Source organism: Mycteria americana, chromosome 13, assembly GCF_035582795.1.
Source record: "Mycteria americana isolate JAX WOST 10 ecotype Jacksonville Zoo and Gardens chromosome 13, USCA_MyAme_1.0, whole genome shotgun sequence".
In the NCBI taxonomy this organism is placed as follows: domain Eukaryota; kingdom Metazoa; phylum Chordata; class Aves; order Ciconiiformes; family Ciconiidae; genus Mycteria; species Mycteria americana.
Genome location: NC_134377.1, coordinates 10639570 through 10663481, shown reverse-complemented (window position 1 = coordinate 10663481; position 23912 = coordinate 10639570). Strand labels below are relative to the sequence as shown.

General features: G+C 38.3%; 3 protein-coding genes across 6 annotated transcripts in view; 2 read left to right on the top strand and 1 right to left on the bottom strand.

The window, feature by feature from the left end:
* The window catches only part of KNTC1 (kinetochore associated 1), a 40809-nt gene extending 32510 nt beyond the window's left edge, over nucleotides 1-8299 (top strand). Inside the window, 11 exon segments of the mRNA XM_075515883.1 lie at nucleotides 775-910; nucleotides 1878-1973; nucleotides 2852-2908; nucleotides 3375-3429; nucleotides 3509-3572; nucleotides 4620-4749; nucleotides 5779-5868; nucleotides 6413-6558; nucleotides 7415-7505; nucleotides 7776-7808; nucleotides 7810-8299. Coding sequence (XP_075371998.1) covers nucleotides 775-910; nucleotides 1878-1973; nucleotides 2852-2908; nucleotides 3375-3429; nucleotides 3509-3572; nucleotides 4620-4749; nucleotides 5779-5868; nucleotides 6413-6558; nucleotides 7415-7505; nucleotides 7776-7808; nucleotides 7810-7827 — 916 coding nt within the window. The 3' untranslated portion in view covers nucleotides 7828-8299.
* Nucleotides 8300-9444: 1145 nt separating this feature from the next.
* Nucleotides 9445-13655, bottom strand: VPS29 (VPS29 retromer complex component). 3 transcript variants are annotated; one of them, XM_075515884.1, is made up of 5 exons: nucleotides 13514-13578; nucleotides 12955-12966; nucleotides 10779-10970; nucleotides 10082-10317; nucleotides 9445-9774 (listed from the first exon to the last, which is right to left on the bottom strand). In XM_075515884.1, the coding sequence occupies exons 1-5, from the start codon at nucleotides 13514-13516 to the stop codon at nucleotides 9657-9659; spliced, it is 561 nt and encodes a 186-aa protein (XP_075371999.1). In that variant the 5' UTR covers nucleotides 13517-13578; the 3' UTR covers nucleotides 9445-9656. The 3 variants fall into 3 exon arrangements, with proteins under 3 accessions (XP_075371999.1, XP_075372000.1, XP_075372001.1); XM_075515885.1 differs by lacking the exon at nucleotides 12955-12966 and having other exon boundaries at nucleotides 13514-13655; XM_075515886.1 differs by lacking the exons at nucleotides 12955-12966; nucleotides 13514-13578 and adding an exon at nucleotides 12761-12911.
* Nucleotides 13656-13733: 78 nt separating this feature from the next.
* Nucleotides 13734-23721, top strand: RAD9B (RAD9 checkpoint clamp component B). Of its 2 annotated transcripts, none has more exons than XM_075516397.1 (11): nucleotides 13734-13815; nucleotides 14726-14796; nucleotides 15722-15862; nucleotides 16398-16512; nucleotides 17493-17592; nucleotides 18526-18632; nucleotides 20576-20682; nucleotides 21166-21230; nucleotides 21800-21922; nucleotides 22334-22601; nucleotides 22911-23721. In XM_075516397.1, exons 1-11 carry the CDS (start codon nucleotides 13782-13784, stop codon nucleotides 23040-23042), a joined length of 1263 nt encoding a protein of 420 aa, XP_075372512.1. In that variant the 5' UTR covers nucleotides 13734-13781; the 3' UTR covers nucleotides 23043-23721. The 2 variants fall into 2 exon arrangements, with proteins under 2 accessions (XP_075372512.1, XP_075372511.1); XM_075516396.1 differs by having other exon boundaries at nucleotides 15722-15871.
* Nucleotides 23722-23912: the final 191 nt, after the last annotated feature.

Genomic DNA, 23912 nt, shown 5'->3' with positions numbered 1-23912 from the left:
GGAGAATTACTTTTTGCTAATCTGTTTTTTGAACTTTTAAAATCTATTTCTGAAGAGCATAATCGATCTCTTAACTTCACTGTAATGCAGTCCAGTCCATCACAGTCCTAATTTGTAAACCTGAAAGTAGTATGACATTACGTGGAACATACTTGGTTCCATTTTGCATAGATTGTAGTTACTTCACTAGTAACTGAAGCATTTTCTCCTACCCAGATTATATATAGTATTCTGTTCATCAGAGTTTAGAACTGGTCATCTTCCAAAGACATAGTCCTCTGCAAAAATAAGGAACCAAAATCCCAGCAGAATACTGTTTTGCTGAAAATATCTGTAAGGACTAACTTCCTTAGAAAATATCTAGAATAGAATTTCTATGCTGGTAATCTGGAATTAGGGCCTTTTTAATGGAAAGTGATGTTTTTAGAGTACATCATGCCAAATAGCTACATGTGGGTTTCTGTAAATATGCAGTCTCTGTGCATGAATGAAATTTTAGTTGTAAGAGTTATAATAACTGGTTTATCTTTAGAGATGATCCAAGCCATCCATCATTCAGGTGAAGGAGGTTTCCCTAAGCAATAACCAGAAAGTTTTTTACTTCATTAAGATCTCCTTCATAAGTACAAATACAGTCTACATTATTTTTTCCTTCTTTTTTTTTTTAAGCAACAGAAGAACACTTTTCCAATATTATCCTGAGCTTGATTATGTGAGTTATAATAATTACTGTAAATATCATTAACTCCTGGCTTGGGGGGGACTTTTTTACAGGTATTTTCTAAAATGCTGCATTTATCTGGCAGAGTTTGAAATCTTGAATATTCCATATACTTATGAATCATTTCATAAGAGTCCTAAGGAAGGAATGATTAAGGGGCTATGGAAGAATCACAGCCATGAACCCACGGTATGATTTCAAAATCCTTTGTAATTTTTTGTTTACACATTGTGTGAAATGTACACGTTTCTACATAGCACACGCGTTTCTAAACAGATGTTGCTCCAATGTACTCTGGTCCTATTCATACACTACTCAAGATATGCTACTCATATTTAAAAATACCAGTGAATGTGCAGTTACCCCAAAGATACTCCTCTTTCAGAGTGACCAAAAAAAAAAAAAAACAAACACCCAAACCTGTTGATGTACTGACTACTGCCCATCACATAATTATTCTCTAGTACTTGCCCACCTTTGTGTACCCATACCTTGTCTCCTGTCTGGGAAGTAAGATCTTTGGTGCAGAAACCCTTTTTTTGTTGTTGTTTTTTTGAAGTCACTTGGACTCATACCTCATACTTTAATATGAATTAAATAAATATTAACAAGTATACACCTTTAGAATAGCCAATAGTTACTAATCTAATATGCCAGGGAGAGCTTTTAAGTTATGCTCTGCTTAGGAATTTGACTTTGACAATTAGTTTGTATTGCCAAGTGTGTTTTGTAAATGGCTAACAACACTGAAGACAATGAGATTTCCAGGTAGACAACAGTATATGACAAAAAAAGTATATTGGTCTATTAAGGCTTCAACAGTAATACTTCTGATTTATAGCCATAAAGTGGAAGGGATCTGTTCTTTAGTTGAAATATATACATGCTAGTCTAAAATTTGAAAATGACAGATAAAAAAAGCTTTAGCCTTCCTACAATTAGAAAATAAAGTGGTATCATGTATAGGTGGGTTTTTTTGTTTTCTTTTAATTCTCCTCCCATGTGTAAAATAATTTTGAAAGTGACTTGGTTGTGGCCTTTCAGGAGTTAAAGGTCCCGGTAATGCTGTAAAAATCTAAAATGACGCTGGCAAGCAGTAAAGGTTTGAAGATCATGAATGTATATTAACATACAGCGTGTCCTTGCTCTCCTTTAGGCTGTTAGACTGGTGACAGAACTTAGTCTGGAGTACAAAGTATATGATTCCCAACTGTGGAATGGCCTACTACAGAAACTCCTTGGTTTCAATATGGTAAGGAATTTTTAAGCATGAAGTTCTGCAGCAAGGTGAGAAAAAGGCTTTTTTATCCACTGATTTCTAAAGAATTGATAGATACATAAACTTACTGTCAACAATTATTGATAATTTACATGGTTACTTTGGGCTCCTAGATATTGAACTGATGAAGATTTGAGGAATTTGTGTTTTAGCAGTACTGCTTGAGAATTTTGATCTTAAATTGTTCTAGTTTTATTTTTTTAAAGGCACAAAGCCTTTCAGATGGCAAGAGTAAATCCTATGATAATAAATTGAAAAATGTCTTCATATTGTTATAATTTTACAACATAATATGCATATTTTTGTGTGCAAATATATACGCACATGCATAAACTGTGCATATATGTATATACATATGTTTAAACACACACACAAATATTACCCCTAAAATGTATTTATTATGATAGTAATCCTGATTTTTGTCATTCAGAATCTTAATTACCTCTGATTGTCAAACTTTATGAAATGTTGCTACAGTCTAAGGAGGTAACAGATGTACCTGGCAATGTGGTTGTATCAGGAGCAGGTATTGAAGCTAGTTTTCATCTAATGAGATTTAGGTACTAGCGGCAAAGAAGGTGGATAATAAACTCTTTAGCACCAGTTGTTTATAGACTACCGGAAATCTTGGGTATTTATTGAGACAAGATATACCGCTACTGTTTGTGATAATTTAATTTACTAAACTATAAATGATATTTCCATATGCATCAGTTACTCCTCCCAGAGGAACAGAGGTACCTTGAGCAACTGTAAGTTTCCATCCTGCAGACAAGAGTAATGCAGTTCTATAGATTATCGCTAAGTCTTCAAAAACACAGTAGCATTTTATAATGAATTTTTTTTTTCAGATTCAATATCTAAGAAGAGTTTTGATAGCAATTACTGGGATTCATTCATTGTGGGAGGTAAGCAAATATTCTGTGACTCCTAATATTTTTCTTCACTTAACAGGAGTTTAGCATCGTGTGTGTGTAAATGGCAGCCATTCATGGCATCTATGCCATGAAGTGTTATGCATGAAAAGATTCTTTTTGAGTGATTATTTTTATGACAATGCCATATGCAGATGAGTATCATTATTAATCACTGAAATAGCATATTTTGCACTTGTGGTTCCTTCAGTAAACATTTACTTGGAGGGTTTTGTAAAGTTGGACAGAATAATTTTACCATCAGTCAAAATATGACTAAATCTTAGACTATGAGATGAGGAAAGCACTGTTAGGGAATAATTCATCTACGATAAAAAGAAAATAAAATTGACAGGCTTCTTCCACCTACAGTGGGTCAGGATGTCTGTGTGTCTGTGTTTACAAGCACACTTAGTTACAACTGTGTTTGGCTATTACTTTAAAACTTTGTTGTCAACAGATTCCCAACTTCAGTCGAGCTTGGAGAAGTGTAATTCTGTCACCATTTCTCACAGGTAGGGTTGTTATTAGTTATCATGCTTGTATAGTAACTTGGTTATATATTTACTTTATCATGTTTTCTTTATTTCTTAGCTTCATGTCCACCAAGTCCTAAACAGTTAGAGGAATGTTGCGAGTGTTTTGTGATTCTGCTCAAGTAAGTAGATAGTACATCCCACATTTGTATTAGTTTGAGTGGGAATGCCTGTTCATAATTTCTCATCCAACAACCTGCCCTGGAACATGCAAAAGAGTTCTGAAAACTGGGGAACCTGAGGCATGAGGAAGAACCTTTTGCCTCTTGTGGTAAGGACAGGATCAGGGCACATACCCAAACAGAAATTCTGTGCTTGCCCACAGGCTGTTGGCAACATGTGCTGTAACTCGGTACCTTGGCTGTTTAAACTGTACAGGGAACTGCTCTCTGAATTGGGACTCAGAATCAGCAGCACAGTCTGCTGAAAACTAATTTATCTGCCCAGTCGCTGCCCCCATGAGGGATATCTGTTCCTGTCCTGACATTTTTAAAGGACTCATGGTCAACCCTAAAAGTCCAGTTAATATTTTTCTTCGTCCAAAATATAGCACATTTCCTGAAACATTAACACAGATTATAAGAGAGAAAGAATTCATCTTCCTACAAAGAATAAATCTGACATGACAAAAATCTAATAGCTGCACATCTATAAAGGTGGTTAACCTATGGTATTAATGTCCCAAAACATTCTATACATAAACAAGTTTTGCATTGCCTTTACAATGTAAAAAAGCACAATAAATCATTCTTATTCACCACAATGCTCTGACTTGTTCAAGAGAAGAACCAGAGCTCAGAGAGCCTGACTTGAGCCAGAAGTGAGTTAGGAAATACTGGAAAGGGATCCAGCTGAAGAACATGCCTACACTACTGTGCATATACATATGTACCAAAGCATCACTCTGGGCAGTGGGCCAACACTTCCCCTCAAAATAGGGCCTTGGGTGTTTAGAAAGAGAAACTGGAGTTCGGTGGGGTTTTTTTCAACCTAGAAAATAGTCATGCATTTGTATTCTGTGAAACTTCAACTCACATAGCTTGGCCATTTCTGAAAATAAGATGAGGTAAAAATGTATTGTTCTATCTGGCTTAAAAATCTCAATGCAGTTTTGTTGACAGTACTAAGCCATCATAGTTGAGAACTTCACTCCTAATCTTTTTCTGAAGGTGTCCTGTTCTGTCTGACTTGGATGTCATCGGAATAGCTAAACAATATGCACAGTTGGACCTTCCAGCTTTTGCTTTGGGGTGCCTGTTGCTGATTCCTCAGTCTGAGAAGCGAGAGCAGCAAATCCAGGTAAATAATAAGTTTTGTGTTCTATCTGTGCAAGGGAAATACCTTTAAGCATGTTATGTTCGACAGAGACTGGGCAAGATGGTAACTTATAATCCCATTTTATTTAAATATGTCATTGCTGACAGCTGCTTAGCATTTCCCACCCACAAAGGCTATTGCCCTGAATTTGTCCTTCTAAAAGGGATCATGTGAACACTTCCTCTTTTTTGTGGTTTTAAAAAAAAAAAAACCAACCAGCAAAACCAGCTAGCTTCAAGTCATCCTCAGCAGCTTTGTCATATGACTTTGCCTTTTGAGGATATTTTATGGATCCCACCCATAAAACCCACAAAAAAACCCCAACAAAACCCAAGCCATAGCCATATACCTGCTAGAGCAGTGTGAAGTTGACAATAATATATATAATTGCGAAGGACTACCAGTGGGCTAGTTTCACAGCAGATTGTAAGAAAATTACAGAATCCTACTTCAGCAAAGTGTCGAGTTGAAAGCTCCTGACTTCTTAGAAAGATGCTTGATATGCATCACAAGTTCTGATGTAAACCTTTTGCCTTAAAGCCATATCCTCACTATTCATGTATCTTGACAGTTTCCTTTCTCGTCTCATTTATTTCCATTAATTTATGCTCTGCATTGTCCTCCCAGATGAAGCATTATAGGCTGTTCCCATATTTGTCATGAGCAAACTGGCACTAGTAAAGACATCTTAAATTCTTAGACTTCCACTCATAAAAGTTAAGCTCAGAAAGATTTTCCCAAATTACAGCATTAGTGCAAGACATTTAGTCTGCTGGCAATGAATCAAAAAAAATCTGTAACAGCTACAGCAAAATACCCTTTGAGAGTTAAAAGCAACGAGTACTACTCTTTCAGTCAAACTGCACAGATCCTTGTTTGATAATTTCATGTTTGTACCTAGAATTTAAAAATATTAATTGTTCCTGAATAAATCAAATACTTGCTCTGAAGGGAGAGTTTCTACTTTAATCGTTCACAGAATGCTAATGTTTTGTAACTTATTTTTGCAAGGGTTTCTTATCAACATGTAACACAGAAACTGTGCTGCAACAAATAGATGAACACATGAACACTGGGGAAGTAGTGGCATTTGCTTCTCAGGTAAATAAATAAAATTTACTTCACTTGCCTTTAACTCAGAGGCTTTTTTGATAGATAAGTGTACACGGAACCTTTTTTTTTTCTTCAGCATTAGTTGACATAATGCACACTTCTAAAATATAGCAACATTTGCAAGGATTTTTGCATTTTTATTAATGTTGTGTAACTGAAAAACTTCTTGTATATATACACAGTGCTGTGTTGCAGGCTGCCTCTATTTGTAGGACAGCATTGCTTGCAGCAGTACTACTTTATTTTTCTAAATAAATGTTTTAAGCAAAAAGGCCAAAGGGCTTGTGAAACTGCACTCTCTCTTGCCTTGGGCTGCCTTCCTAAGGGCAAGTTTCTTAACTCATTCCCCTATCAGAATCTGAGATTAGTCTTCATAAAATCTGCCATTTCACCACACTAAAAAAAAAAAAAAAAAAAATCCTGCTCTTTGAGAGTCCAATAAGAAAAGTTTTTGAGCTCTTTTCATTAAAAAGTAATTTTTTTAATGTTTAAAATATTAATACTTTTCCATTACTAAAACTTAAATCTACAGATTAGATCTTTGGTTTTGGACAGTATCATAAATGAGAAGCTATATGAAAAATTCTTGAAAACTAAGTATTTTCCACTGTTGAAGCAACAACTGATGAATACTCACCGAATGAAAGAACTGGTAGATTATTTTGTCAAAAAGAACTGGTAAGTTAATAAAACGGGTGATGCATGACTGACAGCAATTACAGAAATTGAATCTCTGAAGTCATGGAGATTGTCTAGCACTTAGTCTCCAAGAATTTTTTTTAAAGTATTGCTAAGTTAAAGAAATAAAATAAAAATCTCACCTCACTACTTTGCATACTTGGGATAGAGTTGTACAGTGTCATTCAAGCCAAAGTAACATCTTATTGAGCCTGGACTGGCAGGCAGATCAAATGCAGTTAAAACAGCAGAAGTAAGCTGACTGAAAAAGCAAACTCTTGCTTTGAATCACTTCACCATACCTTCAGATGAGTTCAGCTTAGCAGCATCATGGAGTCACAGCTTCAGCAATAAGAACACTCTGAAAAAATAAATGAACTACCTGTATTCAAGACTTAGGAATTAGTGGGTTTGCTGCTACGTTTTTCAAGAGCTAGAAATACCTCGTGTTCCACTTAAATAAAACAAAGGGTCTTGCTCCTGAACCTACTGCAAGGCAGTTCTCAATCAGCAATCTACCACTGACTCACAGCACTTGGGCTCATTGTGCTCAGCTGCAAACTTTCATTTCAGACCCCAAATACTCAGTATTGCAGGTCACTTTGTTACCAGTTATCCTGCAGTCAAAATGGGACAGGAACCAATAAATAACCATTTAAGTTCTAGGATGTATTAGTTTTACTAACAGCCACAGGTTAAATGCTAGGCTTGTCATGGCTTGCTTTCTTCTATTGGGCAATGATGGGACCTATCTGACTTCAAAAATGTGGGGTCATACCTTCTTTTTGTACTTCAGTGTATAGTCTAAATTCTTGGCTTTTTAGAGAACTTGTTGATAAACTTTACTCTCCTACAGCACTGATGATGCAACAGCCCTAATTCAAGAATATCAAGAGAAATGTGGAAATCCTGCTCTAGTAGACATACCAGCATCTGATCTTCTGAAGGTAAAACAAACCACCTTTGTACCTCATGCAGTATTTTCTCCTTTTTTTCTAAACTGAGACTTGCACTCAACTTTTAGCAAAAATACTTGTTAGATGATTTTAGTAAAATATATTGTATATAATAAAATATCCCTTTATTAATTCAAATAGTTCATTTTACTTGAACCAAATCTGTGCCATGCTAAGCCTTATGCTTTCAAGAACTTTCACAGGTCTTAGATTATATCCCATTTTCCTAAGCCCTGTTAATATTGTTCTTTTACCTTCCAGATGTATCTAAATGGACCAGAGGAGACCTGTGTGCTGGAACTGCCATCGATAAGATCTTGATTTACCCTTTTTTCCCTCTACTAGCAAGATGAGGGCCATGCATTGAGAATGCTCACACTAGTCAGGTGAACATTAAACTAAAACCTCAATGCTCTTTTACCAAAAGCTATCCTGAGCTTTCCACATTTTTTTAACCTGTTCTAAGCTCTTTCTTCTCCATACTCTATCCCCATTGAAATAGTTTAGATTTACAGCAGAATTTCCTGTTTCTATTCAACAGTAATGTTTATATTCAGCACTTTGATTTTTAGGAAGGATTAAAGTTTATTTATTTCCTTTACTTCTGTATTTCTCCATGTTTAATTCTGCTGTCAGTATCACTCTAAGATTTAATTCACACAAATGTAACCTTGCATAATTGTAATAAACTTTTTTTAAAAACTGTAAGTGCTATACTTCATGTAAAATACACTTTGTATACAAATTGTAATTTTAACTACAGTGAGTGCAAATAAACAGACTTACATATCCATTTTGGCTTTACTGTATTCTATAATCCCTTTTTAATTATGAAGTTGTCAGTAAATGGATGTTCCACTCAGTCACTAACCTTCCTTGAATAACGTGCGCCAAGATTTTCTTTTGAACTTTGTTCTTTCTGTACGTCTACAGCAGGATAAAGCAATAAGCATGTGTTTCACCGCATTAAATAGCAGTTAGCCAAAGGTTCTTGAGATACCAGGCTGAAATGCTTGGTCTTTTTCTATGGTAAAGCAGGGTTATTTTGCATAGAAGTAAGTTATTTAGTCAGCTAATGACACAGAAGTAAGGGTTCTAGCTGATCCCTTAAGTTCTATGGAAAACCATTAGTTTAACTCAAACCTTCATGACAAATACTTCATGACAATACTGCACCTGTGCTTTTTGCACAGGTACTGCACTGGAAAAAGTCATAATACAAAGGAAACAGGCCACCATTCTAAATATTCTTCTGTAGAAGACAAAAGATAAAACTCTGTTTTTATTGGAAAGTTAGCAGTCATGAGAAATGGGAGCTGTTAAAATACATTCAGTTCCCTGCAGTCATGAGAATAGGAGAACCAAAAGGCCCAGCCCTCTTAATAGCCAGTGTTTTAGTCTTCAGTAGTAGTAGGAATGCCATATGGAATTACATTATTTAAAACCTCTGTACCTGGAGCCAAGTGTGTATACATGTAGTGTCAGATATAAGCCATAAACAGTGAAGAGAAGCTTTCCTTTACTTATAGATTTTATGAGACCATCATTCATTAAAGCATAGTGGTATTTGAAACTGCTTTGATTATAAAAAGACTGAAGTGAAACTTTCTACAGTGAAATTACTACTGTAAGTTATGAGTTAATTGTAGTATTTTCAGAATCTATCACTCAATCCATTTTATTCTTTTAACTTAATTGGGAATGTTAAATGGAGAAAATTAAATATCAACTGGATTCTGAAGCAAACATAACATAGCCCCAGAGCTCTCAAGCTTTTTGTTCAAGCCCTTTACAAGTATCCTTCAGAAGTAAGTCACCAAACCAGAGCATCAGGCATTTTAAAAGCAACTACAACTGTTTCATTTTTTCCCCAACAACAGTTCATAAAGGTTAGTTTTTCTATGAAGTGGAGTTTATTACAACATTAAGGAACAGTATTTAAACAGTTATTTTAATGGAATATTTTACAAATCAATTCATACAGAGAAAAGCAAACACAATGTTGTTTTAAAGGTATTACCAGTAAGCTACATTGTTAAGCTGTTAGCGAGTAAGTGTAGTACTGTAAACTAGCAATCAAGTATTGTAGTAACTTGCAGTTCAGAATGAGATGGTAAAAATACCAGACAAGCAAATACACTTTTAAGACTTCTTGTACTCAATTCTTTCTACTTTCACATCATCTCCAATTAGTTGATAGACATATGTAACTACTGTAGAAGCCTGGATATCCATCAGCACAAATGAAGGAATGATGTTGCTGGAAAGAGAGGAAAAAAAATTCATATTAAATGTGCATATATAATCGCCTTAGCAGTGTTTCACCACTGCTTAACAGAAAACTCTCTAGGAAAAATGGATATTAATTTTGTAAGCACAGTACATCAGATCTGAAGCCTTAAGTATTTCACTCTCACCTGTTTCAGTCAAGGAGATTTAGCAAGTACTATCAACCCTTCCTCTCACCGACATTTAGAATGTAAACATTAACCTTCATAATGAGTTTTGTAGTTCAGTTTTCTTATCAAAAAGAAAATCCCCACAGATATTTCCCATACTTCACTTACTTCTCTAAGGCATGATAGGCTCCTGTAGCTGATCCTGGATTGATATAGAACTTGTTTTCATGTTCAAATGCCTCAAATTTGTGGGTATGTCCTGAAATTAGGATGTCCACATCAAATTGCCTTTGTAGCAGTGCCAGGCTGGCCATATCACCCCAAGGAATAACCTGATGACCATGAATCAGCCCAATCTTGAACTGTCCAACAGTTACAACTTTCTGTTCAGGATAATTCAGGTTCTAAAAATAAAAAAAAATGCACAGATTACATGTACAGATTTATATTTAAAAACAACTCTATGCAACACCAAGAAGAGAAGGGGAAAGCTTATGGAAATATTCAATGTAATTGCCCTACTGCTACAAAATGAGAGCTACAAAGCTGCTTTTATGACCACTGTGGAGAATGTGGTAGGATGCAAGGAACTTCAAAGATCTGACAACAGCAGGTCCTGTTTGCTGCAGTCCTAGACACGGCCAAATATGCAAATTACTTTTATTCATACTGATGACAGATGAGAACTTATTGTGCAATTCGCATTATTGGTTGTAACCCCAAGTCTTTTGCCCAGTTTGCTTTTCAAGTGTTCTTAGTACCACATAACCTCAGTTTGCCCACTTTTACTTAATTACAAATAACCCAAATGTTGCCTTTATGTAAAAGATGCACAAAACACATCATTATCAAGAGAGGACGCTACCTCATCGAAGTCCCCTCTGACAACATGAACATCCCCAGCCAGAGTCTTGAGGTAGTCATAAGTGTCCTTGGTGCAGAGGTTTCCTGTGCAGAGGATGTGTTGGATCTTTCCTGGAACCAGCAGTTTTTTGAATTTGGCTGGGAGGCTGTTGCATCGGTGTGGAATGTGAAGATCCCCTAATACTAACACCAACTTATCAGGTGTCATGACAGGGAAGAAAGAGCATTACAGATACTTATTAAGACAAGAATCATTGGCAAACAGAAAGCACTGCAATGTTCTCTTCAGTTTCATAACTTTGCATTTTGATGTAAAAGCTACTAAAATAAGAATGAAATGGTGATGGAATATTGCTATATTGAGGGGAAACAAGGGCTCTAACTAACGCAGAACATTATCCAGAGGGAGGCCTTACAAACGCAACAGTCTACCGAATTTTGTTTTGTTTCGTTGCTGAAAGCCATTGCAAGGTGTAACAGAAACATGTTTTTACACAAATCTGGGAACTACCGTAAACTATCCCACTTTTTTTTTTTCCTCCTTAAAACATCAAAAAAAAAAAAGGACATCTCTAGTACATGTTCTCAAGCACAGACCTGGCTAAATTGTGGTCACTCCCCTTTAAAACTCTTCATCCAAATTTCTTTCTACTTTAATTAACTTCTCTTTTCTTCCTTATCAAAAAAAAAAAAAAAAAAAAAAAAAGGCAGCAGCAAATTTGCAACATGTGTTAATAGCTGACCAGAATAGGAAGCTTGTTCAGAGTTCATATTGTAGGAACCACTGAACAACAGGATAAGACTAACAGTTTAAAAAAAACAAAACAAAAAACAGGGCACTGCAGAAAAGATAAGCCAGACTACTGTAGGCAGCGGTTTTATTACCAGTTCTATGTATTCATACTTTCAGTACAATAGATGCAAGGAGAATACAAATTTAATGGGGGCTTCAAAATTAAGGATTCAGATGGAGTAAGACCATAGTTTAATATCACAGGCTTTAAATCTATAAATAAATAAATAAATAATGCGAGCAACACAGCAATAAATTAATTATGCAAAAAGGGCATGAAAAGCTCTATAAAGCATGGGGTGTTATGCTACTACACTGTAAAAACACTGGATCTAGAGACAGTCATCCCTGTTAACTCGATAAATAGCTCCCTATTAAGAGAGACAGTTTATCTTCCAACCATAATGCTTTGTTAGTAAGACAGTTCCTAAAACGACAGCCATCAAATGTGTTTGTAAAAGACACAGCCCATATATATATATATATATAAGCAGTAGTAACTATGCTAAGAAATTACCTTTTTTAACATTTGCTTTTTAAATTTTTAGGCCATGCAGCTATCTTCATGCTAACAGTCATCAAAAAAGGCAAAGGGCACTTGGGTGGGTTTTTTGTTTGGGTTTTGTTTTTTTTAGGTTAAGAACATCTCAGTGCCATCGTCAAAGCCATACATCTTTGGAGAACCGATGGCTGAAAGTAGCGGTAAAGCAATACAAGAATTTTTTAATCAATGAGCTACCAATTTAAAACTAACCCGGGGGGGGGGGGGGGGGAGGAGGGGGGGCACACAACACTTCTGATGGTCTTTCAAGCGTCCCTGTGAAAAATACCCTCACTAGCATCGGTCTAGAGATTATATACTTGAATGCAAGTAAGAAATGGATAACAAGTGATTTTGATTATTAAAGTGGCAATAGACAGACGCTCTTAATGATGCTTAAGGGACTTAGACATGCAATAACAGTTATGTATTTAACATTTAATACAATTGTACTGCCACTTAAAACACATAACCCCGCTGAAGTCAGCAGAGTTTGTGCATTCAGCAAAGACCATTTCCTTTGCTGGCAAACTTGCAGGCCCCATATTTTCCCCCAAATCACATTTGAGCTCCCATTAGTTCAAGAAAAGCTTGGCAGGCTACAATAACAAGAACAAATCAAAAGCACTGAAGTGTGTTTAATAATCACAGGTATCTGCAACATAAAATAGCGGCAAAGAATGTTACAAAATCTGGCTTTAACTAGGAATTTAGGTGCGATCCTGAGCGCGATTTGAATGGCAGCCCCTAATTTTGTACATCCCATCTGACATTCGTATCATCTAGTAACATTAACAAGCCCTTACCACCGGTGTTAGCAACAGCCAAGAGGAGTAAACTTACTCTGTGCCCAGCCTTATTGGAATGAAGAAGTTGATTGCAGACAGGGGGGAATGAAAAACAGGGTGAAACATGATCAATGTTAAACAAAAGAAAGCAACAGAAAAGAAAATATAGCCAAATGAATAGGCAAATAATAATTAATGAATTGTTGATGTTATGAAAGAAGCGTTAAAAAACAAAAACAAAATTAAAAATCGGCTCCTGCGCGCACCCGGCAGCTCTCCGCCGGTAACAGTCCCTCAGTGCGGCCTCCTTACCACCGGCGGCCCTCAGCGGGGCTTCACCTCCTCTCAGCGCTCCCCTCCCGCCCCTCCATCTACCTCAGCTCGGCATTAGGCGGATTTCTGGGCGGCGACTGACAGAAAACGTTCCCTGAGCGCACGTTCAGCACAGCCGCTCCACGGCCGCCGGCGGGCCCCGCGCCCACCGCGCCGCTGACCTCCCAGGCCCGACGGGCCACGGCCGGAGGAAGCGAGCCTAAGGCCCCCTGGCGCGGCGGGGCGAGCCCCGGCGGGGAGAGAGCCCCGGGGGTGGGGGACGGGGAGCCCCCGCCGCTCACCATCCTGCTCGGCGCCGCGCTCCCTCACACCAGCCGCTGCGCCTCCTCCCGGAAGCCAGGCCGGCGCCAACCACCCGCTACGGCGCCTCCGAAGGACCAAGCTAGCCCGGAACGCGTTTCTCCCCAGCCACCCCTGTGGCTACATCCGGGTCTCTCAGGAGCGCTGAACCCCTCCCCTCGCCCGCAGGAGGGCGTTTCCCGCCTTTTCTGCAGCCGTGTGAGGGGACGGGCGCGGCGAAGGGGAGGGTTTTGCAGTCTGAGGCGGGCCATGAAGTGTGTCATTGGGGGGGCTCATCTCAGAGGTACCCGTGGCCCCAGGGGAGATGGCGTGCCTGGGATAGAGGGCTGTATGCGGGAGAAACAGGCACCCCAGAGCGGGGCCGCCTCAGGGTGGCACGCCTCAGTGGGGCCGGCCGCCGTGGGAATGTGTGCCTGGCCTGCTGGCACCCTGAGGTCCCTGGCGCACTGCCCTCAGTGGGCTTCCCCGTGGGGGCTTTCAGGCAGTGCAAAGTGGGGCACGAAGCACTGGGAGCTGCGGCCAGCTCTGCCACGGTCACAACAGAGCTGAGCTGCCTCTTCCTCATCCCCAGGAGGACAAAGGCATTTTCATGGGGCAACATGCAGCCTCTGAAAGTTGTTCGGATTAGAAAGCAGAGGGCTGGATTTGTGGTACTTTCAGGTGGAGAAGGCATTGCTTAGCTGGGCGCCTCCCTGTGCACGCTGCTCTACTTCCAGAGGCCCAACTAAACCTCCTGTGCGCAGCATTCCATGCAAAATGCTGCTCTGCCGGTGCCAGAGTGGGCGGATTTTGAGACCCGCTGCTGGTTTCTTCTGTGTTTCCCAGGGCTACATCTTTACAGATGTCCAACTGCTTACTGCTTGCTCAAACTTGTTGCCATCTACAAAATGTAATTTCTAATTTCACTGGTCTTTTGTCCAATTAGATTGAATTAATTTGTGGTGACATCAGGTCATGCCAGTTGCTGCAAAGGGGAAGGTGACATTTGAGGTGCGCCTCATCAGAGGCGGCTTTTGAAAACATCAAGGTGTTTGTGCTACTAAAAAGTAAAGAGTAATGCTTTCTACCGTGTCATCAGTTTTCTTTGAAACGTATAGGAAATTTGTAATGTTTCTTAAATTATTTTGGAGAAAATGCAGTATAACTTTTTTTTAACTTAGAATGCATATTGCACTGCTTTCTTTTCCTGCTAGTGTTTGGAAGAGCAATACATGCCATAGCACGTATTAGTGATGAATTTTGGTTTGACCCCATAGAAAAAGGTGTAAGTGAATTTGATTTATTTTAATTTTAAAATCTTTCTTGGAAGCATAGTATTTATGTTGTTGGATATTGTGTTGTTTTCCTACAGGTACCCTTCAGTCTGAGTTATTCTAGCTCAGCTTCCTCCACTTTCAATATGGACAAATGCCATATTTTCTGTAATTGTAATTATGCAGATTACATCATGGAAGATTCATTCCTACTCTGCCCCTAGTACTCTTTGATTTTTTGTTAGCCAAGCTGAATCTTGTCCAGGACATCCAGATTAATACCAAGGGGTTTAATTCTGTTGTCATGGGTCAAAAGGTTTATGTTTTGTACCACATCACAAGCTGCCTCTAAACAACATGTTTTTGTACCAGTATGACTCAACAGGAAGAATGCATCCACTAATATGCCTCTGATTAATCAAACACCATTTCCAGAAGAATTAGGGTTTTCTCTAGAGGTTTCTTAGTTAAAAGTGATCAACTTTCCTTAACTTGCCTGGAGGCTGGAAAATCAGAAGTGGAGATAATTTCTTTTTATACCTGAAGAATTTTAGAGGTGCTAGCAGTGTCTTTGCTCATTTGTACATACCATGTGGATGGGTGTACAGGAAGATTGTTTTAGAATAAACTCCAGTCCTTCAAATGCCTCAAACGCAAGCTGAGCTTTAATTGTTGAGGTAACTCACACTTTGGGGCCACTTAAATGTCCGTAGATTGGATTCTTATGCCTGTATTATACCAGTGACTTCTGACCAGTAATAGTGAAGGTGAGAAGTTTGAACATGATTGTATGCATGATGCATCTATATTTTGAGATGTACACATTTAAAGGTTTTGTGGTTTAGGTATGGTACCGAAGCAGAGAGATGGCTTTTTTGTTAAAGGTTCGGTATGAAATAGTTTTGGGTTAATAAATTATTTTACTTACATTTTCAGCTTGCCTTAAGATCAGTGAATTCTTCAAGGTCGGCATATGGATATGTCTTCTTTTCATCTATGTTTTTTCAACATTACTGCTGGACAGCTGTGTCTCAACCATGTCAGAAGGAAAAACAGTTATCCCTTCCATGTAAACTGGTAATTAAGGTACATTTTAATGGATTGTTATGCACAGATTTGTAAGCAGCAAATTAGCCCAATTTCCAAATGAAATTGTAGGGGGAGGCTCATACAGGCACGTGGATAGCCCTAAACTCAAGCACTTCTGAGCAATTCTGCAAAAGAGAGCATTAGTATTTAATTATGTTTAGAAGGTGTACCTCCTGAGCTGTGCCCTGCGGTTCCCAAAGCCAGAACCAGCTTAATCTTGGGGTGAAGTAATACCACATTTCTGCCTCTGGAGCATTTCTCCTGTAGCCTTCAAAAACAGTATGAGGCAGGAGAACTTTGAGCAGTTGTTTAGCAAACAGATCTGTTGGCCACATATTGGAATAGTGGGTGAGGATGGCAAGGATCAGTATTGGCTGCCTCAGTGTCTGCTTACAAAGCAGTTTGGGTAAGCCATATAAGCAGGAGCTTGAGATAAACTGTATGAAACTAGGGAAATAATATTGCAAAATTGCTTGGTGAGTAACCTCTGCACTGATCTTTTTTTTTTTTTTTTTTTTTACAGTCAGTTCTTCCTGTATTTAGATGTGTAAATGTGCTGGAAAGGAATGTAGAGAAATGCAGCATTTATACAAATATTAATGATCACCACGTAACTTTTCAGCTCCTCTGCAAACATGGTAGGTTACACATGAAGTGACTTTACAGAAACAGAAGCATTTTAAAACAGCGGGGCAACACAATATTTAGTGCAATTATTAATGGAATGTTATCGATGGAACATTATGCCAAACACTTTCAGCTTCTTCACATTATAATTTGTAGTTATCATGTGCATCACCTTGTTAAAATGAAGTTATAACAGGCTTTATCAGACCAATGTTCTTCAGTTCAGTAGTTAGGCATGCTGTATGTTAATTGTCAGCCTACAGCTTACAACATTTAGAATCAGGCTGGAGTAAATTCTGAAGAAACATGTTATGGAAAGGGAGGGAAATCCTGTTTTGGCAGGTGTTTGAACTAGAGGATTTACAGGGTCTTTCCACTTCTAATACTTACAGTTCTTCAACACAGTAGCAGGTCTGGCATCCTCAGGCCAACAGAACACGACGTACATTCATCGGCATTAGTCTTTGCAAAACTCATGAAGAACAATTGTCTATCAGCATAGCTTGCTGAGCTGTCCTGTGTAATAGGCAGTGTTTTATATTATTAAAAATCTAGCTTGTATTAGTAATAATGTGATAATATATTGAATTAGGTCTTAAGGCAATTAAGCTCATTTAGCTCATGCTTCTCTAGAAATACATAGAGATCTGTAGGGTTTGCCTTTTGTATTCCACCACCATTTATATTATTATACCAGTTAAATATTGAAGCCTTTTCTCCCCCCTGCATTTGTTGCACTTATCGCTGTTTACTTATTTCTTGTGATTCTTAAAAAACTCAGATGCTGGAGGGGCATAATGAATAGGATGAAGGAGGTCTTAGATGGCAGGTTAATTCAGTTTTCTGTTTGTGGGTGAATTACTCCCACGTAGCTAGAGTAAGTCGCTTTGTTACTTTCTCTATTGAGATTTCCTAAAAGAACAATTAATACTGAAAAAACATTTAAAATTACAGACCAGCATTGATTTTTGTTCATATCCTTTACACTTAGGTGTTGTAAAAACATATAATCTGACGTTTCAAGAATGTGATCCGTTGCAGGCTGTTTTTGCAAAGCACATGTGTCCAAACATACTTAAAGTCCACTCCAGGTAATTAATACAAAAATATTTTTTCTGGAAAAAACAAAATCATACAGGAGGCAATACTGCTCTCATAGTCATTAACATAATCAAAATCTGATTAGGGCATAGTCAAAAATGGCAGATTCCTAAATCCTGTGTCCTAGTGCTTGATTTTTCACATTACAACTTAAGAAGTTTGGATCATTCTGTCATTAATCCTACTCAGTCTAACCTTGAGAAGTGTGTAACGTATAATTTGAATTCACACTTTTGAGCAACTTCCACCTATGACAAATAAAGTACTGCTTGAATTTTATAGGCAAAGAATCCAGTGGTAAAAGTACAATTTTTTTAATGCAATAAGGCAAAGTTCTGCTTTGAAAAGCAGTTCCTGGAAGAATCCAAGATTTGGCTTGTCATTGCACGCAAAGGCAAAGAACAGTTAGACTGTGCTTTTCCTGACAGTGTTTCTATTAAAAGTGTTCCTTGTGCACAGGAGCTCTTGCCACAATAATCAACCATTAAACTGTCAAAGGTGTATAAAGATAACTCTGTGTAGATACTATATATTGTGTTTATAAAAAGATCATGCAACTTTTAAAACTGCAAGCTTTTGAATAAAAAGTATAGGACACCAAGGTTTGCTCAAAATTGTGATATATATATATAGAAAGGTAGCAGCAATATGTATATGTAAGACTGATTTGGCAGCATATACAGGCATTAAATATAAACAAATTTCCTTTCATAATTACTAGTTGTATTTTCAGATTTCTTATTTACCTATTGCTGTATAAATCAATTAAAAAGATACAGCATACTTTAAGGGGTGCACATTTCGAAGGCAGTTTTTCCAACAGTATTGCCAAGTAACAATTTTAATTTCTAATGTGAGTAATAAATGCTAGCTAGTAATTTGTGGCATGTAAAATTATTTTAATGTTGAATGCAATTTTATAGGCTGCTGGCCGATATAATGATTCACTTCCCGACCAGTCAAGAAGAAGTAACCTTATCAGTTACTCCAATGAAAGTTTGTTTCAAGAGTTACACTGAGGAAGACACTGGTAAGGAAATTCAAAATATGAAACAATACTGGGACTTTAAAAAGGTGAACTAAAGGAACAGTAACTATTGCAATGTAAACAGAGAATGCATTTTATGGCTGAATGAGATTTTTAAGAGAGGGAACATCTATAGAGAGATTTTAAGTCATACTGCCAGCCTCTGGTTTTAATATATTTTAAGAAAATATGTTTTTAATAACATTTTCCTGGTATCAGTGGCAGATATCAGACTGAGCAGCCAATTTAAATAAATCATGCCACTTGCTGTAGGCTTGCACAGAGGTAATTGCTGTGCTGCAAGAGCAGAAGCATGGCAACAGACAGGAGGTAATTTTATGTTTTAAAAAGAACTATTTAAATCTGAATACCATCATTATAGAATTGATACCATTACAGAGTCTATTTTAGTATAAGGGCAATACAGTGAGTTAGTTGGCCTAACACTGTTATGCTGCGCAGTGCCATGTTCAGATCTCCGTGTGAGATGGAGATCAAAATAGATTCTTGGTGCGTGACTCAAACTAATTTTAAAGATATAATTGTGTTTTTGAAGTCTAGGTTCTTGTATATCATATAATAAAGGGATGCTTTTCATACTTGCCTATGACCAAAGCTGAGGATGATGACCTAGAAAAAGATGACTGCCTAGAGCGTAGGGGTGGGGATTGTGCTGAGAACAGGCTAAAGCAGTGGAGAGCAAGAAGGATCAAGTGGTGGGAAATGGCTGGAGTGAAACGGGAGAAATTACTGAAAATAAAAAGACACTAAAAAGATTACATTTTTAATGACAAATGTTATTTTAGAAATGTACACTTACAAGGGTTATTGTAAGAAAGAAAGTGAAAAAAATAGGAGGTAAACATTTAATGAGATACCAAAAAACCAAAGAGTCAAGGAGAAAAAGGAGGAATTACAAGCATTGTTCTTGTTGTGTAGTGTGTGATGCAATATACTGCCTGCAGTAAATGTTCTGTATGCACTGAAACACAGCATGTCCTTTGAACGTGATGGCTTGGGTTTTTCCACATTCAGATTTAATTTTCAAAGAAAGAAATTACACCTTCTGCCTAGACTTGTTTCATTTGCATGTGGTAGGCTCTGCCTTGCCGAAGCTGGCAGGCGTGCTATAAGCGTGTATTTCTACAGTTTTAAGGAACTTTACAAGATTATATTTGAACACACAATGGGGCCTTGTTGAAGGCTGAGATAGGAAAAAAACCTCTTGAGCAGAGAAACCGAAGAGTGGGAATAGTTTGTAATACTTTGTTAGCAGCCTGGCTTTGGAAGAGAACTGGATAGGTGTGTACTGCTTAAGCCGCCATAATATTTTTCTGAATGCCTCTGAGACTATAACACATCGTGGAAGTACCGTCTTACTGCCTTCTCACACACGTAATAACAACTACGGACTAATCTAATGATAACAAGCAACAGCTGAATACCTGAAACTGAAGAGCCTATTTCCTGTTGCCACTTACGCATCCAGAAAAGATGATAATTTAAAACAAAGAGCCCAAGTCCACCTTCATTGTCCTCTGATGATAGTCAGCAATTATGATTAATCCATTAAAGTCATGCTGCGTTTTGGTCTTCCCATCTCTGCAACAATAAGCAGCCAGTAATACTATTTGTGATGAATGCCTGTCAACAAAGCAGATTTGAAGGAACGACAGCGGGTATCAGGTTTGATCACATAGTGGAACATAAAATTGGTTCTGTTAAAAGCTATTTAAATCTACGTAATATACTGTAAGTAAATTGAGGATTCTATTTTACTTCATTATGAAATAAATTTAGATAAATAAGCTTTTATTACTGTTAGTCACTATAAAAATACAATTATTTGTTCGAACAATGCTGATGTAAAAACCTCATGGTTGTAATCGTAGTTTTGTTGAGTTTAAACTTCACTCCTTTGAGTCCTCGACTTTCTTGTTAAACAGATTTTTCAAAGACAATGCTTACTGAAATACAGCTGAATCCAGATGAATTTGACTACTTTCAAGTTGGAGTAGATTCTGAAGTGACGTTTTGCCTTAAAGAATTGAGGGTAAAGTAAGAATTTGTCTTGAAAATAAAACATTTCCCATTAATTTGCCTGACTTGACTGGGATGATGCAGAATGGTCCCTGCAGAATGGCCGAGGAAGTGTTCCACCAGGTCTCCTGACCAGCAGCCATATTTCAGCAGCTGGTTGAGGATTAGCTTTAAAAACCAGGATCTTCAGGATACTGCGGAGTCCCTCACAGTAGCCTTTGAAAGGCAGGGGAAGTGTTTTTAAAACCATAAACATGTAGTTTCAGTGCTGGGCAGACACACTGTAATTGGGCTGGAGACAGCATCGTGCCATGGAAGTTCCACATGCAGAAGCTTCTTTGGCAAAGCTCCAGGCAGGGAAGGCAAGAAATTTATTCTAGAAGCAGTAGACTTTTACCCTCTTTTTACCAGTAAACAACAGCTGGGAAAAACTTACATTCTAATACTGATCTTCTGCTTTTGAAACAGTGCTTAACCACCCACCCCTTCTTTTCAGGGACTGCTAGCATTTTCAGACGCTACCAGTGTTCCTGTCTCAATCCATTTTGACGTATCTGGAAAGTACGTGTGGAACATACCTGACTAGAACTACTGCAGTTACAACTCTACAGTCGATTTTTGTCTTGCAGGTTACTCAATGAGTATTTAACTGGAACAATAAAATAGATTTTCACTTCGTACCAAAAGCTGTATTTCCAATCTGCGATACAGGGTTAAATAGTCTGTTATTATGCATAAAGCATTTAACATGGGGATCAGCATTACTAAGCTAGCCATGCTGACTACTGAGCACCTAGATATAAGTTACCTGGATGCTTCAGGCTCTGTCGAATGCATGCAATAGTTTTATTTAGTAGTCTAAGGAAACAATACATTTTCTGTTTAAAATATAATTTTAACAGTTACATATTTAAAACTGTAATTTGACTAAGTATAATACTGGATAGCATTTGCTCAGTGGTGCATCTAAATCTGTAACAGGAAGCCATCTCATATTCTCCAGCAGCAAATACATTATATTTTCAGAGGAGGCACTTTTTAATCTTTATGTATAGAATTGCAGGAGCCATGTTTCGTCCCATAAGATGTGTAATTATGCATGCTGCTTAAGTCTGAATATTTGTGTTTAGACCAATTGCTTTCAGCATTGAAGATATGGTGCTGGAAGCCGGCTTTATTTTGGCTACCTTGTCTGACATTGAAAAGGAGACAGCTTCCCAGCAGCCTCCCTGCTTTTCACAGCGGCAGGAAAGGTAACAGTGGGATTCGGGGTGGGTGAGGGAGGCAGACTGCCTTAAAGAGGATGGAGAACTGAAGTTTAACATTTTCCAGCCAAGTCAGATTTAAGATGGAAAAGAAGTGGTCTGCTCATTCTTGCAGGGTACTGGTAAGCACTGTATGGATCCTGGAGTCTTTGTTCATAGGAAAACCATGAACTAGACGGGTCCAGGAAGATCTTGGTGTCATGCACAGCAGTAAAACTTGGTGCAACACCATGCTAGCTTCTGCTTTGCTTTCTCTCCACGGGGTTCTGTTGCAGTAGGAGGGGAAGATACTTGTTGAGAATCTAAAGCCATAATGCATTTCATTAGTAGAAAATAAAGACATTTGAACAAAACCACACAAAAACCAGTTACTAACCTGACCTACTCTCTCCAATCCAGCTCGAAGTCACGTACAGGTAAATCTGAACAAACCTCTGTGGATAGAGATAGCAGTGCAGAAGCAGTTGCTTCCAAAAAGCCACAGTGGAATGGAAATGCACCAAACAGAGAGTCAGCGAAACCTGTGAGTCCTTTGGCAAAACAAGAGATTGAAAGTGTTCCCAGAGTCACAAAGAAGGACACGACGGACATAGAAGGAAGAGCCATGACTGAGGCAGAGGACCATGCAGTGCTGGAAGGAGAGGCAACGGAGTCTCATTATCAGAAGGTAAGGAGGCTGCCAGTCATATTTACCGTGGAATACCTTCGCTGGTATTGAGCTGAACACTCAATTGGGGGTTACTGCATGTTGATACTCAGCGTAGTGATACAGCAGCATAGCTGACAAAAACTGCCACTACTGTGTTTAATGCTGGGGATAGTCACAGATGGCAGGTGCATTTTACTAGGAAGCACTGTAGACTAATAAAGATTTTAAAGTGTGCTTTTTCAAGTGGCAAAAGCTTCAGAAATAATTAACCCCCAAATTCTGTATCACATGCAGTTTCTTACTTCTATAAATATTGCATTTTTCCAGTTTCATTCCTTATTTTTTGGAGCAGTTTCTTGTAAGGAGCAGGATGCCATCAGTCACACCTTCCATAGTTTAGCAACAGCTAGCGACACCGAAGATGATTTTGGCAACGTGCAGAGCTCCCAAGTTCCCTAGTAACACGAAGCGTTTGGATCCAAGTAGAGACTGTTGGGGATTGCCTTGAAAGATAACAGTATGTTTGACACGGTAATTGTGGAGGTGTTTCTAGTTTTAGTAGGAAGTTTAATTGCAGTTCTTCAGCAAGTTAGAACTCGATGGAAAGTGTATTCTGAGCTCATATGATGAACTGCACTTCACGAACACCTGTTCAGACGGTTGGCAAAGTGGGAATCCTATGTGGGTGGTGCCCATTTCTTTTTTTGCAAGACAGATGTAAGAAAGGGACAAAACTCAACTTGGTACTGAGCACTTCATCATTTCCTGCTGTGTCAGCACTGGTTTATTCACTGCTTACGTTAACCACCAGCACGGGTTATTCTAAAACTGTTAGATGCTGTCATAATGCAGTATAAATTTAGGTCATAATTGACTAGACTGCAATGTGTGTATTACATACTCTGTAGGTACACTGCTTTGGCTGTTCAGCTCTCCCAGACATTCTCAGTAGAGAATTCAAATCTGCGGTACCACTTCAGGCAAATTAAGCTGCTGTTGTGAAGTTAAGAGTGCTGGAAAATTCAACCCATCCACTCTGGCATACCCAAACACATTATTGTAAATAATAGCTGGTATTCTTACAGAAACGTTGTTCTAACTGAATAGCCAAAGCTGGCATCGAAATGCATTTTAAAAAATAAAAGCGATGTTCGAAAGCATGAGTTGAAGAGGCGTCTGTGTTCCAGACTGGCATTCTTTTCCCTCTCCCTGCCCTTTCCCCTCTCCCTCTCAAAATCACGTGCGAGTTTGAGAGCACCCTACGAAGGTCTAAGCAAGAGCCCCACAGCCCAGGCATTGGTGGCTGGGCGTCTCTGTGCCACCAGTGAC

Coding starts and splice junctions, on each gene's coding strand:
- VPS29 (XM_075515886.1), bottom strand. CDS start 12,877: ATGGGATGTACAAAATTAGGGGCTGCCATTCAAATCGCGCTCAGGATC. Junction 10,318..10,778: donor TCAGAGGGGACTTCGATGAG/GTAGCGTCCTCT, acceptor TTTTATTTTTAG/AACCTGAATTATCCTGAACA. Junction 9,775..10,081: donor GCCTATCATGCCTTAGAGAA/GTAAGTGAAGTA, acceptor CTCTCTTTCCAG/CAACATCATTCCTTCATTTG.
- RAD9B (XM_075516396.1), top strand. CDS start 13,782: ATGAAGTGTGTCATTGGGGGGGCTCATCTCAGAG. Junction 17,593..18,525: donor ATACTTAAAGTCCACTCCAG/GTAATTAATACA, acceptor GCAATTTTATAG/GCTGCTGGCCGATATAATGA. Junction 20,683..21,165: donor TTTGCCTTAAAGAATTGAGG/GTAAAGTAAGAA, acceptor CCTTCTTTTCAG/GGACTGCTAGCATTTTCAGA.